At 63.5% G+C, this 15,374-nt stretch overlaps 2 protein-coding genes across 2 annotated transcripts; one reads left to right on the forward strand and one right to left on the reverse strand.

Annotated features, from left to right (window-relative positions):
* The first annotated feature begins 899 nt into the window (after positions 1-899).
* Positions 900-9,740, forward strand: LOC142076536 (uncharacterized). The gene is made up of 4 exons (XM_075138846.1): positions 900-996; positions 3,165-3,236; positions 5,529-6,128; positions 8,239-9,740. The coding sequence occupies exons 2-4, from the start codon at positions 3,170-3,172 to the stop codon at positions 8,706-8,708; spliced, it is 1,137 nt and encodes a 378-aa protein (XP_074994947.1). The 5' UTR covers positions 900-996; positions 3,165-3,169; the 3' UTR covers positions 8,709-9,740.
* A 26-nt stretch (positions 9,741-9,766) lies between these two features.
* Positions 9,767-14,721, reverse strand: ZBTB45 (zinc finger and BTB domain containing 45). The gene is made up of 3 exons (XM_075138840.1): positions 14,654-14,721; positions 12,114-13,178; positions 9,767-10,432 (listed from the first exon to the last, which is right to left on the reverse strand). The coding sequence occupies exons 2-3, from the start codon at positions 13,120-13,122 to the stop codon at positions 10,077-10,079; spliced, it is 1,365 nt and encodes a 454-aa protein (XP_074994941.1). The 5' UTR covers positions 13,123-13,178; positions 14,654-14,721; the 3' UTR covers positions 9,767-10,076.
* Positions 14,722-15,374: the final 653 nt, after the last annotated feature.

The raw sequence follows: 15,374 nt of genomic DNA on the forward strand, positions 1-15,374 counted from the left end.
GCATTTGGAGAGCGTGGACTGACAGCTCATGGATCCAATCTGCTTTTTCCACCCTCGGGATGGGAGGGCGAATGTGGTCTGGAAGCCGAAAGGGCGGGCAGGCGCTGGACCAACGAGCGAGCGAATCAGCTCAGGGAAGGCGGTGACTTATAAGATGGACGTTGCGCTCAGCCAATCGGCATCCACACTCCTCGAGGAGGCGGGGTAGAGGCTCCGACCGACAGCTCAGCGCACCAATCACGTTTGCAAGTACCTCAGCATCCCTAGAGCCGGTCCGGAGTCACTCCGGTTCGACAGCGGTGGGCGGGGGTACGGGTGGGCGCCCCGGGGGAGGGAGGGGGCTCCGGCCCAGCGGGGTCTCCCCGGCGCAAAGGGGCCTCAGGGCAAGACTGGGATGGGGGAAGGATGCAGAGCGGGTATTGATGGCGGCCGAGGGCTGGGCCTGGGTGTGGGCCCAGAGCGGGACGTGGGTCTGGACGTGGGTCTGGCCTTGGGCTGGGCCTGGCTGCAGGCCTGGGGCAAGGCCTGGACATGAGCATGGTTGTGCCAGGGCTTGGCTGTCAGCCTGGAGCCGGGCTGGGGGCTGAGCTCAGCCCTGGCTCTGGGCAAGGAGCTGCTCAAGGGCTGGGTTGAGGCCCAGCTTTAGGGCTGGTTGTGGGCAAGGGCCTAAGGCCAGAACCTGGCTCTAGGTTGTGGTGTGAGCCAGGCCAGGGCCCAAGTCCCTGAAATCGCTGTCCTCCCTCAGAGCTAGCCCTCAACCATGCCAGGACCAGCCTGGACAGCCCCAATTTGGCTCCCTCAGCCCCCTGTCCTGCCCCAGCGACTCCCTCCAACACCCCCTGTGCGACCCCCAAGCCTCCTCTGCTTCCCTCCACCCACCCATCTCATTCTGCCCCGTGTTTTTGCTTCTCAGTCAGTTTAACGCTTGATTTCACCCCCAGAGGAGAAGCCTGAGAGTCTCCAAAAGGGCTTTGCAGTCTCCAGAGCCACGTGCAAGTGAGTAAAAACACCTTAAAAATACTTAACCTCGCCACCGGAGAGGATGATTTAAAGCCAGTGCTGGGTGAAAGTTGCTGGGGGGGTTGTACAGAGGGTTGTTTGGGGGGCATAGGGCGGCGGATTGGGGGCAAACTGGGCCAAACTGGGGCTTCCTTCACTACCCACAGGGGGAAATACCTCCCATCCTTTCCCAAAAGCACACAAATTTTGGCCTGTTTAATGACCCACCAGTAGGATTGGGGGGAGCCCCGAAACTGAGGGGGTGACTGGGCCCACCCTGACACAAGGTGGGGGCTGTCTGAATCCCTTCCCCTGTTCCTAGTCTGGGGGGGTTCTCACTCCCCAATTCCCAGTTTGGGTGCTACTCACCTCCCCCATTCCCAGTTTGGGGGGTTCCCCCCAGCCAGCTCCCTGTTGCTGTTTTTGGGGGGAGGTCTATTCCCCTCCCCCATTCCCAGTTTGGAGGGTTCCCCCCAGCCAGCCCCCTGTTGCTGTTTTTGGGGGGAGGTCTATTCCCCTCCCCCATTCCCAGTTTGGAGGGGTACCCAATTCCCCATTCCCAGTTAGAGTGATTTAATCCTCTAACCCATTCCCAGTTTGGGGGATTCCCATTCCCCCATTCCCAGTTTGCGGGTTTATCTCCCTCCCCTATTCCCAGTTTGGGGGGGATGCACAAGCGTCCCTCCCCTATTCCCAGTTTGTGGGGGTTTCCTCTCCTCCATTCCCAGTTTGGGAAGGGTTTACCCCTCCCCTACTCCCAGTTTGGGTCCCTGCTCACACCCCCTCCACCCTTCCCAGTTTGGGAGCCTCTCTCCCAGTTTGGGGCTCCCTGCCCATCCCCCATTCCCAGTCCATGGAGGGGGAGTCTCCCCCTCCCCACCCCGCCGTGGGGGCCCAGTGGGGCCTCTCGGGTGTCCCTGGGGCCTGTGTCGCCCGTGGGTGTCCCCACCCTGCACCAATGGGGATGTGGCACCCAACTGGGAGCTACTGGGGGAGGATGGGGGACACCTATGGGTGCTGAGCCCTGGGACGGGGAAGCCCACGTGGGTGTCCTCGGCATGGTGACACCCCTCCTATGTGTCCCCAGGGTGGTGACACGTCCCAGGGAGGGGGACATCCCTTCTGGGTGTCCCTTCGGTGCTGGCACCCACGCGGGGCGGGGTGGGGACACCCACGACGGGGCCCTGGTACCGACCCCAGGAGGGGGGCGGGGCCCCCCGGTCCCGCCCCTCCGGTCCCGCCCGTCCCCTCCCCCGCCCCTTTCGTCCCCCCCGGTGCCACCCCCGGCCCCCTCGGCTCACCCCAGGTCGCCCCCCGACGCCCTCGGTCCCTCCCCGGTTCCCCTCCCGGTGCCTCCCGCCCCCCGGCCCCCCCCCAGAGCGGGCGGGGCGTGCCCCCCCCCCCCTTTTCCGCCACTGCCGCCAGCTCGGCGCGACTCGGGACAGGGCCCGCCCGAGGTACTGGGACCCGGGGCGGGGGGGGGCACTGGGAGCGATGGCGGGGGAACTGGGAGCACTGGGGAGGGGCTGGGAGAACTGGGGAGGGTGGGAGGGGTGGACACGGGGGGCCACCGGGGGGTTACTGCGAGTGCTGGAGGGGGACTGGGAGTTCTGGGGGGATACTGAGGGTGCTGGGGGCAGAACTGGGAGCACTGGAGAGGGACTGGGAGCACTAAGTGGGGACTGGGAGGACTGGGGAGGCCAGTGGGGTGGACACTGGGGGGCACCAGGGACTTACTGGGAGTGCTGAGGGAGAACTGGGAGTGCTGGGGGGCAAAACTGGAAGTGCTGGGGGGCAGAACTGGGAGCACTGAGGAGGCCAGCAAGGGGTTTACTGGGATGACTGGGTGTTATTGGGAGTTACTGCAGGAGGGTTACTGGGAGCACTAGGAGCCCCGGAGCAGAGTTACTGGGAGCATTGGGAAGGTCGACTGGGGGAAACCAGGAGTGCTGGAATGTTACTTGGGAGGCACTGGGGGTTACTGGGAACACTGGGGGGAGTCACAGGAAGCACTGGGAGTTACTGGGAGCACTCGGGGGGGGCCGTCCTGGGATAGCAATGAGGTTTACTGGGAACGCTGAGAGGGCACTGATGGTTACTGGGGGTGTTACTGGGAGGGCCCCGGGGGACACTGGGAGCACTGGCTGACGGTGGTGTCCCCACAGGCGCCATGTTCCTGGCTGAGGGTCCCTGGGCGCTGGCGGCCCCAGGACAGCGTCCCCCCCGCGTGCCCCCTGGTGAGCACCCCGTGTCCCCCCCGTGTCCCCCGGGTCCCCTCGGGTCCCCCCATATCCCCCCCACGTCCTCCCGAGTCCCCTCGTGTCCCCCCTCCGTGTCCCCAGGTCCTTCAATGTCCCCTGGGTCCCCTCCACGTCCCCTGCAGGTCCGCGGGTCCCCCTCAATGTCCCCGCTGCTCCCCCCATGTGCCCTCGTGTCCCCCAAAGTGCCTCCAGCCCCCCCATGTCCCTCAGTGTCCCCCGGGATCCCCTTGTGTCCCCACCACGTCTCTTTGTGTGTCCCCAGGTCCCTCCACACGCCCTTGGTGTCCCCTTGTGCGTCCCCTTGTGTCCCCACCATGTCCCCCATGCGTCCTCAGGTCTCTCAAGGTCCCTTCACGTCCCCATGTGTCATCATGTCCCCACCTTGTCTCTCCCCCGATCCCCCGTGTCCCCATGTCCTCTCGTGTCCCCCCCATGTCACGCCAGGTGTCCCCCCACATCCCCCTGTGACTGTGTGTGTCCCTCCGTGTCCCCATGTCCCCACGTCACACCGTGTGTCCCCTCACACTGCAACGTGTCCTCCGTGTCCCCATGTCTCCCGTGTATCTCCCCCATGTACCTCCACGTGTCCCCCTTATCACACCACATGTCCCCCCACGTCCCCATGTCATTCCAAATGTCCCCCATGTCCTTTCACGTGTCCCCCCACGTCCCCATGTCATTCCAAATGTCCCCCATGTCCCTTCACATGTCCTCCCATGTCCCCATGTCATTCCAAATGTCCCCCATGTCCCTTCACATGTCCTCCCATGTCCCCATGTCACTCCAAATGTCCCCCATGTCCTTTCACATGTCCCCCCATGTCCCCATGTCACTCCGAATGTCCTCCGTCTCTCTCCACGTGTCCCCCATGTCACTCTGTGTGTGTCCCCACATCCTTCTGTCACTCCGAATGTCCCCCATGTCACTTCATGTCCCCCCACGTCCCCATGTCACTCCAAATGTCCAAGTCCCTTCATGTGTCCCCCATGTCACACTGCGTATCCCCCCATGTCCCCGTGTCACTCTAAATATCCCCCATGTCCCTTCATGTGTCCCCCGTGTCACACTCTGTGTCCCCCCACATCCCCATGTCACTCTTGAATGTCCCCCGTGTCCCTCCACATGTCCCCCATGTCACACTGCATGTCCCCCCACATCCCCATCTCACTCCAAATGTCCCCCATGTCACTGTGTGTGTCCCTGTGTCACTTCGAATGTCCCCATCTCATCCTCCCACATCCCCATGTCCCTCCATGCGTCCCCCATGTCACACCGCATGTCCCCCCACATCCCCATCTCACTCCAAATGTCCCCCATGTCACTGTGTGTGTCCCTGTGTCACTTCGAATGTCCCCATCTCCGTGTGTCCCCCCATGTCCCTCCATGTGTCCCCCGTGTCACACCGCATTGCCCCCCACATCCCCATCTCACTCCAAATGTCCCCCATGTCACTCTGTGTGTCCCTGTGTCACTTCGAATTTCCCCATCTCCGTGTGTCCCCCCACGTCCCCATGTCCCTCCATGTGTCCCCCATGTCACACCGCATGTCCCCCCACATCCCCATCTCACTCCAAATGTCCCCCATGTCACTATGTGTGTCCCTGTGTCACTTTGAATGTCCCCATCTCCGTGTGTCCCCCCATGTCCCCATGTCCCTCCATGTGTCCCCCATGTCACACCACATGTCACCCCACATCCCCATCTCATTCCAAATGTCCCCATGTCACTGTGTGTGTCCCTGTGTCACTTCGAATGTCCCCATCTCATCCCCCCACATCCCCCATGTCCCTCCATGTGTCCCCCATGTCACACCGCATGTCCCCCCACATCCCCATCTCACTCCAAATGTCCCCCATGTCACTATGTGTGTCCCTGTGTCACTTTGAATGTCCCCATCTCCGTGTGTCCCCCCATGTCCCCATGTCCCTCCATGTGTCCCCCATGTCACACCACATGTCACCCCACATCCCCATCTCATTCCAAATGTCCCCATGTCACTGTGTGTGTCCCTGTGTCACTTCGAATGTCCCCATCTCATCCCCCCACATCCCCCATGTCCCTCCATGTGTCCCCCATGTCCCTCCACGTGTCCCCCACGTCACACTGCGTGTCACACCGCGTCTCCCACATCACACCGCGTGTCTATCCACGTGTCCCCCACATCACACCATGTGTGTCCCCATGTCCCCATGTCCCCCCACATGTCCCCATGTCCCTCTGCATGTCCCCAGCATCCCCATCCCCCCCCTCACTCCCCTCTCTCCGCAGCCCCCGGCCCCGCCAACCCTCCGCGACCGCCCCCGGTGCCGATGCCACCCACCCGCGACGCCTCCTGCCACCAACGCGGCGTCCCCACGTCCCCGCTGGCGCCAGGAGCCCACCGCTGCGGCGACTGCGGTAAGACCTTTGCCGCCCGCTCCCGGCTGGCGGTGCACCGACGGGTGCACACCGGCGAGCGACCCTTCGCCTGCGCCCACTGCGGCAAACGCTTCAGCCAAAGCTCGGCGCTGAGCCTGCACCGGCGCCTGCACACCGGCGAGCGGCCCCACGCCTGCGCCGACTGCGGCAAAGCCTTCGCCGTGCCCTCGCACCTGGCGGTGCACCGACGGGTGCACACCGGCGAGCGACCCTTCGCCTGCGTCCACTGCGGTAAACGCTTCAGCCAAAGCTCGGCACTGGCGCTGCACCGGCGCGGTCACACCGGCGAGCGGCCCCACGCCTGCGCCGACTGCGGCAAAGCCTTCGCCGTTGCCTCCCACCTGACCGCTCATCGCCGCATCCACACCGGGGAGAAGCCCTTCCCTTGCCCGCGCTGCGGCAAGCGTTTCCGCCAGCGCTCTGGCCTCGTCACCCACCAGCGGGGACACAAGTAGCCCTCGGGGACACCGAAACGGGCGACGGGTGTCTCCGAATTCACCGCTGAGCACCCCCGGGGTCACCAAAACGCAGAGATTGGAGAATCCCCTTGACTTTGCCCGTCGTGATGGGGACGTCAGGGAGCCACCGCCTCGTCACACACACGTGGGGACACAAGTAGCCCTTGGGGACACCGAAATGGGTGCCGGGTGTCACCGAATCTGCCGCCGGGAACCCCAAAGGACCCCAAAATACGGACATCGGGAATCTCCTTGATTCTGCTCATCGCCGTGGGGCGTTGGGGAGCCACTGCCAGCGCTCTGGCCTCGTCACCCACCAGCAGGGACACAAGATGGCCTCGGGGACGCCCAAACAGGCGCTGGGTGTCACCAAATCTGCCTCCGGGAACCCCAAAGGACCCCAAAATACGGACATCGGGAATCCCCTTAACTCTGCCCATCGCCGCGGGGACCTCGGGGAGCCACCGCCAGGGCTCCGGCTTCGTCACCCACCGCTGGGGACACGAGTCACCTTGGGGACCCCCTGAATTCGGCTCCGGACACCCCGCTCCGGCTCTGGACCCCCTCCCGTCTGTCTCTGCTGTCTCTGGACACCCCCCCACAGCCTCTGGGACCCAGAGACCCCCCCCTCCTGTCCCCTTAACTCTGCCCCTCTGGGTCCCCCGCAGCTCTGGGGGGGGACACACAGAGGTGAGGCCCCAAAATGGGGCAAAAACCTGCCGAAATGGGGAAAACTGCCCCCCACCCCTAAATATACCGCCCGGGGGTGGGGGGGTTACTGGGCGGCGCGGAGGGGGTTAACACCATCGAGTCGCGGTCCTCCGAGCGGCGCGGAGCGGCCCCGAGCGGTGCCGGAGCGCTTCCGGGGGCGCGGGGCGGCGGCGGCTCCGCGGCGGTGAGGTGAGGTGGGGGGGGGGGACACACCGGGGGGCACCCGGGGAAGGGCACCCCGGGACCGGCCCGGAGCCCGCCCTCCCGGCTCCCCGGTGCCTCCCCACCCCCCTGGTGCCTCCCCGCCCCCCGCAAGTCCCGACCTCCCCTCGGTGCCCCCCGTCCCCGGTGCCCTTCGCACGTCCGGTGCCCCCTCCCGGGCTCCCCCCGCTCCCCGCACCTCCCCCCCCCCGCCCAGGGAGCCCCTGAAATCGCCCCGGCCCCCTCCCACGCTCACCCCTTTTGGCCCCCCGCGTCCCTCCCTTCACACTCGGTGCACCCCCATAGTGGGTGCCCCCCCCCCTTGACCCTCCTCCACCTCTGTCCCCCCACCCTAGGACCCCTCCCGGGTGCCCCCCCCCGCCCATCCGGGGCTCCCCCCAGTCTCTCCGGCCCTGGCAGAGGGTGCCCCCCGCCCCCATTCCCCCTCCGGATGCCTGGGTCCTTTTTTGGGGGGGGGCGGGTGCTGACCCCCCCACCCCGCGTCTTCCCTCCCCACCCGTGTCTCCCCACAGGCCATGGAGCAGCCAGAGGAGCCACACGGGATGGTACCCGGTGCCCACGGAGGTGAGCCCTGCCCAGGAGGGGGGTGCAGGGGGGCACTGCAAAGCATCATGGGACAGCGGAGGGGTCCAACGCTGACCAAAGCAGGTCCATCTCATCCAGGTTCTCCTCCCAGTGAAGGCTGAGGACCTCCACGGATGGAGACCCACCACGTCTCTGGGTCTCTCTCCGGCTCCATCCCACCAGGGTGGGGGGGATACACGGGACCTCTGAGGGGTCCTTGCTCCAACCCAACCCCAACCCAGGTCCATCCCTGGCCTCCGTGTTCCTCCCGGCCATCTCCAAATGAGATTTGGGTCTGAGGGGGTGCCATATGGTTTGGGGGGCAATTTGGGAGATCCGGGGGGGGGGGGGCAGTGAGGGAGATCAGATTTGGGAGATCTGAGGTGCTTTGGGAATTCCAGGGATCAATTTGGAATACTGGGGGCCATTAAGAAGCTCAGGGAAGGCAATTAGGGATCCCCATGGTGATGCCCATCTCCGTGTCCCCACAGGCACCGTGAAGTCCCCAGAGATGGACACCCCCGAGAGCCTGGTGATGTCACCACCGCTGCCCTCGTCACCCGCCCTGGGCTGGCCCTGGGGTCTGCCCCCTACCCCCCCCCCGGCTACCCGGAAACCCTACAAGTGCACCGAATGCGGCAAGGCCTTTGGGCAGAGCTCGCACCTGATGCGGCACCTGGGCACCCACACAGGCGAGAAGCCCTACAAGTGCAGCGCCTGCGCCAAGAGCTTCACCCAGAACTCCAACCTCCTGCAGCACCAGCGCACCCACACCGGTGAGAAACCCTACGAGTGCGGCGCCTGCGGCAAACGTTTCGGCTGGAGCTCCAACCTCAGCCAGCACCGCCGTCTCCACAGCGGCCAGAAGCCCTTCCAGTGCGGCCAGTGCGGCAAATGCTTCGGTGAGAGCGCCCGTCTGCTCGAGCACCAGCGCACCCACACCGGTGAGAAGCCCTACCGCTGTCCCGATTGCCCCAAGACCTTCAGCCGCGGCTCTCACCTTGCCCGCCACCGCCGCCTCCACGCAGCTGAGCGCGGAGCCGGTCCGGCCCTGGCGATGCACCGGGGGCTCTGAGGGGCTCCCCAAGGAGAGGGGAGGAGGTGGTGGAGCAGACGATGGTGCTTCTGTGGTGGCCACGGGGACGTGATTTGACCTGCTGGTGCCCATCGTCAACAGAAAGATTTATGGAGGATCCATAACATGGTCAATGGCTGCTGCAGCCCTTCTGTGGTGGCCACGGGGATGTGGTTTGCTCTACTGGTGCCCATTGTCAACAGAAGGATTCACGGAGGATCCATGACATAGTCAATGGTTGCTACAGCCCTTCTGTGGTGGCCACGGGGATGTGGTTTGGCCCCATTGGTGCTCACCGTCAATGTAAAGCCTTGGGGAGAACCCATGATGTGGCCAGTGACTCTATGGCCCTTCTGCGGTGGCCATGGGGACGTGGTTTGGCTCCATCAATGCCCAACGTTGGCTTGTGCAGAACCCGTGTAGGCAAAAAGCCACGGGACTTGGGGACAAATGTGGACACAAAGACTTGGGGAGGACTCATGATGTGGCCAACGGCTACCGCAGCCCTTCTGTGGTAGCCGTGGGGATGTGATTTGACCTTTTTGTGCCCATCACCAATGCAAAGACTTGGGAAGGGTCTATAACATGGCCAATGGCTACTACAGGCCTTCTGTGGTGGCCACAGAGATGTGGTTTGGCCCCACTGGTGCCCATTACCAAGATAAAGACTTGGGGAGGGCCCATGATGTGGCCAATGGGGATGTGGGTTTGCCCCACTGGTGCCTCCCATTGGCTTGTGGAGAAGCCATGTGGGCAAAAAGAGATGGCTTCAGGGCTGAAGGTGGACACAAAAGACTCGAGGAGGACCCATGATATGGCCCAATGGCTACTACAGCTCGTCTGTGGTGGCCACAGGGACATAGTTTGGTCCCGTTGGCATGCGTCATCATCACAAAGACTTGGGGAGGTCCCATGACGTGGCCAACGGCTACCATGGCCCTTCCATGGTGGCCACGTGCCCACGGTTGGCACCCACCATTCAGTAGGTGAGATGTCACGTGGGCAAGCGGTGAGGAGGGGGGAATTTTTAGGGAAAAAAATCACAATAACGGCACTAAAACGGTCCTTAAAACCCGCGTATTGATTTTCACCACCCGCCGGCGCCACCAAGTCTGTTTAACCGTCCTCACCGCCACGGTTTGTGGGGACGGAAACCACGTCACCGGGAGGGGACAAGCGGGACGGACACCATCTCCTTCCATCTGTCCATCCAGGGCATCAAATCCATGGCTGGGGTGGGGTCAAAGTCCTCCAGGTTTCACCCCAGGGTGCTCAAACAGCCCCGGGGGCTCATCCACGGGCACGGGGGAGCCCCAAAGCCCACCCCTGAGGCAGTTCGGGGGTGACAGAGACCCCCTCGGGGCACCCTCATGCCGTGTGGGCGGGGCCAGCACCTGCAGCTTCGGTGCCTGGCCACGTTGCCAGCCCGGCTTCGGGTGGTGGTGGCCCCGGCGGTGGCCCCGGCGGTGGCACGGGGTGGGTGGCAGCAGCGTGGCGCTCCAGGAGGGTGCGGTGGGAGAAGCCCTTGGTGCAGAGGCGGCACTGGAAGCGCTCGGGGCGGTGGGTGCGCATGTGGACATTGAGGGAGCTCTTCTGGGTGAAGCGTTTGCAGCAGACGCCGCACTGGAAGGCGCGGACGCCCGTGTGGGTCACCATGTGCTTCAGCAGGTAGTCACGGAGGGAGAAGGAGCGCCAGCAGATGGAGCACTGGTGGGGCTTCTCGCCTACAGAGAGACAACCGTGGGTCAGTTTGGATCAATACGGGTCAACATGGATCAATATGGGTCAACATGGATCAATGTAGATCAATATGGGTCCACATGGATCAACACGGAGCAACACAGGTTGACGGGTCAACATGGATCAATACAGGTCAACATGGAGCAACACAGGTTCACAGGGGTCAACATGGATCAATACAGGTCAACATGGAGCAACACAGAGCAACACAGGTTGACGGGTGGAGCAACACAAGTTAATGGGTCAACATGGGTCAACACAGGTCAACATGGATCAGCACAGGTCAACACGGAGTGACATGGGTCAACGTGAGTCAACATAGACCAACACAAGTTAATGGATCAACATGGGTCAAAAGGGAGTGACGTGCATGGATGAGGGTCAGCACAGGTCAACATGGATCAACACATGTCAACATGGAGCGACATGGGTGAACATGGACCAACATAGGTCAACACAGATCAACATGGATCAACATGGGTCAACACAGGTCAACATGGATCAGCACAGGTCAACATGGAGTGACATGGGTCAACATGAGTCAACATACACCAACACAAGTTAATGGATCAACATGGGTCAAAAGGGAGTGACGTGCATGGATGAGGGTCAGCACAGGTCAACATGGATCAACACATGTCGACATGGGTGAACATGGACCAACATAGGTCAACACAGATCAATATGGATCAACATGGGTCAACACAGGTCAACAGGGGTCAGCAGATCAACGTGGGTCAAAGTGGAGCAACACAGAGCGACATGGGTCAACACATCAACACAGATCAACATGGAGCAACACAGATCAACATGGGTCACCAAATTAACAAAGCAACACGGATCAACATGGGTCAACACAGATTGGCATGGGTCAACACTGATCAACACGGGTCAAAATGAGTCAACACAGGTCAACGTGGGTGAGCACAGGTCAACACTGGATCAACATGGGTCAGCACAGAATGACGTAGGACATCATGGCTCAACACAGGTCTACATGGGTCAAAATGGAGCAACACCTTGTGACATGAGTCAACACAGATCAATAGGGGTCAACATGGATCAACATAGGTCAACATGGGTCAACACGAGGCAACGCAGATCAACATGGATTAACATGGGGCAACAAACATGGATCAACACTAGATCAACATGGGTCACCACAGACTGATGTGGGTCACCACATAGTGACACAGGTCAACATGAGTCAACACCGAGTGACACAGGTCAACACTGATCAACATGCATGTCAACGTGGATCAACACAGAGCAACACGTGTCAACATGGGTTGGCATGGAGCAACACGGGTCAACACAGGTCAATACTGATCTACACGGGTCAACACAGACTGATGTGGGTCACCACATAGTGACATGGGTCAGAGTGACACGGGCCAACACAGGTCAAGGTGGGTCCCCGTTACACCCGTCCCCGTCCCCCCGTGTCCCCTCTCCCTCACTCCACCATCCCCATCGCCCCACGTCCTTGTCCCCCCAACATCTCCCCACCCTTCCATGTGCCCACCTCCCCCCACCCTCACCATCCCCATTGCGTCCCCCACAAGGAACCCATTCCGGCCCCGTAGCCCCCCCCCCCAGGGAGCTGGGTGGGCTCCGTGTCCCCCCCATATCCACCCCCCGTGTCCCCCCCCGGTGTCCCCTCACCGGAGTGGATGAACATGTGTTTGGTGTAGTTCTTGCGGGAGCTGAAGGTCTTCTGGCAGTGGCCGCACTGGTAGGAGGGCTCGGGGCAACGCGAGGGGCCGGGTTGGGGCACCTCAGGGGTCGGGGGGACGCCCCCCCCGCTCAGCCCCCCCTCCGCGCCCCCCTCGTAGAGCGGCGGCGCCGGCAGCGCCGGCGGCACGAAGCCAAAACCGTTGCCCCCCGTCACCACCGCTTTGGCCCCGAACGCCGGCGCCCGACCCAGCGCCTCCAGGCTGCAGTCGGGCCCGAATTTGCCCCCCTCCTCGCCGGGCCAGGGGGGCAGGAAGGCGTCGGCGAAGACCTCGGGAGCGCCGAAAAATGGGGGCTCCTCGGCGGCGAAGGGCGGGGGGGCGAAACCTTCTTCACCGCCGACGGCGGTGCCCCCCCCTTCCTCCTCCTCCTCTTCCTCCTCCTTGACCGGCAGCTGGAGCCGCAGCGGTTGGCGTTGCTTGCGGCTGTGGCAGCTCGGCGCCGGCTCGGCTGGACCGAAGCGGACGTCGGGGTCCGGCGGTGCCGGCGCGGGCTTGTGACGGGGGTCGGCGGGCGCCGGGACGGCCTCAGGGCGGGGCGGGCGGGCGGGGGGGAGGACCTTGGGACCGCGGCTCTGGGAGATGATCTGGGTGCACTCATCGATGACCGTCTTGATCTGGAGGATGGAGGCGGCGGTGAGGATCTGCAGAGCTTCCGACTGGGCCACCACCAAGCAACCGCTGTACATGAACTCCACCAGCTGCCGCACGGCTCCGCTGGGGACAACGGGTGGCACCTCGATGGCCGAGTGACCCAACAGCAACTTGTCGTGGAAGAAGGGGCTGCCGGCGGCCAGGACGCAGCGGTGGGCCCGCAGGGTGGCCTCGCGGATGCGAACCGTCACGTCGCAGAAGTGGCCGCCCAAGCGTTGCCCGTTGAGGGTCTCCAGGAGCGAGCGACTGAAGTTCTGGAGGTGGATGTAGTGGACCGCCTCCGCCATGGCTGCGGGGACGGGTGCCGGCAGGGACCGGGGTCGTCGGTGAGGTCTTCAAATACCTGAGGGAAGAGCAACAGGGTTTGGGGACATCATATGGGGTGTCACCGGGGGCTGGGGACATCAATGTGGTGTGGAGAAGCCACCAGGGCATCACCAGGGTCTTGGGACACCACTGAGGTCATCTCCAGGGGGGCTGAGGACACAGCTGGGAACATCAATATGGTGTGGAGATGCCACCAGGGCATCACCAGGGTCTTGGGACACCACTGAGGACATCCCCAGGGGGGGTTAAGGACACAGCTGGTGACATCAACATGGTGTGGAGAAGCCACTAGGGCATCTCCAGGGTCTTGGGACACCCTATGGGATGTCACCAGGGCTGGGGACGTGGTTGGGGATATTGCCAGGGACTGGGGACACCTTAGGGGATGTCACCAGGGCTGGGGACATCAACATAGTGTGGAGAAGCCCCCAGGGCATCCCCAGGGTATTGGGACACCCTATGGGATGTCACCGGGGCTGGGAACGTGGTTGGGGACATTGATGGACTGGGGACACCTTAGGGGACATCACTGGGGGCTGGGAGGACCCTACGGGGTGTCACCAGGGGCTGGGGACATCAGTGTGGGGTAGAGAAGCCACCAGGGCATCACCAGGATCATGGGACACCACTGAGGTCATCTCCAGGAGGGTTGAGGACACAGCTGGGGACATCAACATGGTGTGGAGATGCCACCAGGGCATTACTGGGACATCCCCAGGGGGGTTAAGGATACAAGTGGGGACATCCACACGGCGTAGAGAAGCCACCAGGGCATCACCAGGTGCTGGGACACCTTATGGGATGTCCCAACCTTATGGGATGTCACCAGGGCTGGGGACATCAACATGGTGTGGAGATGCCACCAAGGCATCACCGGGGTCTTGGGACACCACTGAGGTCATCTCCAGGGGGGTTGAGGACACAGCTGGGGACATCAACATGGTGTGGAGATGCCACCAGGGCATCACCAGGGTCTTGGGACACCACTGAGGACGTCCCCGGGATGGGGTTAAGGACACAGCTGGGGACGTCAACATGGTGTGGAGAAGACACCAGGGGGTCACCAGGGGCTGGGGCCACCCCATGTGATGTCACCAGGGGCTGGGGACACGGCTGGGGACATTGACAGGGACCGGGGACACCTTAGGGGACATCACTGGGGGCTGGGAGGACCCTGTGGGATGTCACCAGGGGCTGGGGACATCAGCGTGGGGTGGGGAAGCCACCAGGACGTCACCAGGGGCCGGGGACACCTTGTGGGACGTCACCGGGTGCTGGGGACAGCGCTGATGACATCACGGAGGCTTGGGGACACCTTACGGGGCGTCACCAGGGGCCGGGGACACCTCACGGGACGTCACCGGGGTGTGGCGACACGGCGGGGACATCCCTCCCCCCACCCCCCCCGCCCGCGGACCCAGGCGTCCGGCCCCTCCCCCCCCCAGGGACCCAGGCGTCCGGGGGGCGGGGCGGGGGCGGGGCCGCACTCACCTCCGCGCCCGCCGGAACCGCCGCCGGCCCCGACACCCGGAAGCGCCTTCACCTCCTCTTCCGGCAGCTGGGCGCGTCACTTCCGGAGGGGGGGGCCGGAGCGGAAGTGAGCGAGGACCATAGAGAGGGACCGGGCGCCGTCCTCCCGCCGCCCCCGCACCATAGAGACGGGGCGGGAGCGGCCCCGGCCCTTGCGGGGACCCGTAGGGGGGCCGCGGGGGTCTCTGCAGGGCCGCGGGCCCCTATGGACCCCCATAGGGACCCCCTGAGGCCGGGATCCCCCGTAGACCCCTATAGGGACCCCCATAGGGAGCCCCATCGGATTGGGAGCCCCTATAGACCTCCATGAGGACCCCCGCGGTGTATGAATGCCTATAGGCCCCCATAGGGACCCCCGTGGGGCAGGGATCCCTATAGACCCCCGTCAGGACCCCCATTGGGTTGCAGTCCCCTACAGACCCCCATAGGGAGCCCCATCGGATTGGGAGCCCCTATAGACCTCCATGAGGACCCCCGCGGTATATGAATGCCTATAGGCCCCCATAGGGACCCCCGTGGGGCAGGGATCCCTATAGACCCCCGTCAGGACCCCCATTGGGTTGCAGTCCCCTATAGACCCCCATAGGGAGCCCCATCGGATTGGGAGCCCCTATAGACCTCCATGAGGACCCCCGCGGTATATGAATGCCTATAGGCCCCCATAGGGACCCCCGTGGGGCAG

This window comes from Calonectris borealis, unplaced genomic scaffold (assembly GCF_964195595.1).
Source record: "Calonectris borealis unplaced genomic scaffold, bCalBor7.hap1.2 HAP1_SCAFFOLD_59, whole genome shotgun sequence".
Lineage (NCBI taxonomy): Eukaryota > Metazoa > Chordata > Aves > Procellariiformes > Procellariidae > Calonectris > Calonectris borealis.

Bases quoted from the DNA above. Each gene is read 5' to 3' on its own strand.
- LOC142076536 (XM_075138846.1), top strand. From the start codon at position 3,170: ATGTTCCTGGCTGAGGGTCCCTGGGCGCTGGCGGCCCCAGGACAGCGT. The intron at 3,237-5,528 runs GTGAGCACCCCG...CTCTCTCCGCAG, and splicing joins TCCCCCCCGCGTGCCCCCTG to CCCCCGGCCCCGCCAACCCT. The intron at 6,129-8,238 runs AGTAGCCCTCGG...CCCCCCCCCCGG, and splicing joins CACCCACCAGCGGGGACACA to CTACCCGGAAACCCTACAAG.
- ZBTB45 (XM_075138840.1), bottom strand. From the start codon at position 13,122: ATGGCGGAGGCGGTCCACTACATCCACCTCCAGAACTTCAGTCGCTCG. The intron at 10,433-12,113 runs GTGAGGGGACAC...GTCTCTCTGTAG, and splicing joins ACACATGTTCATCCACTCCG to GCGAGAAGCCCCACCAGTGC.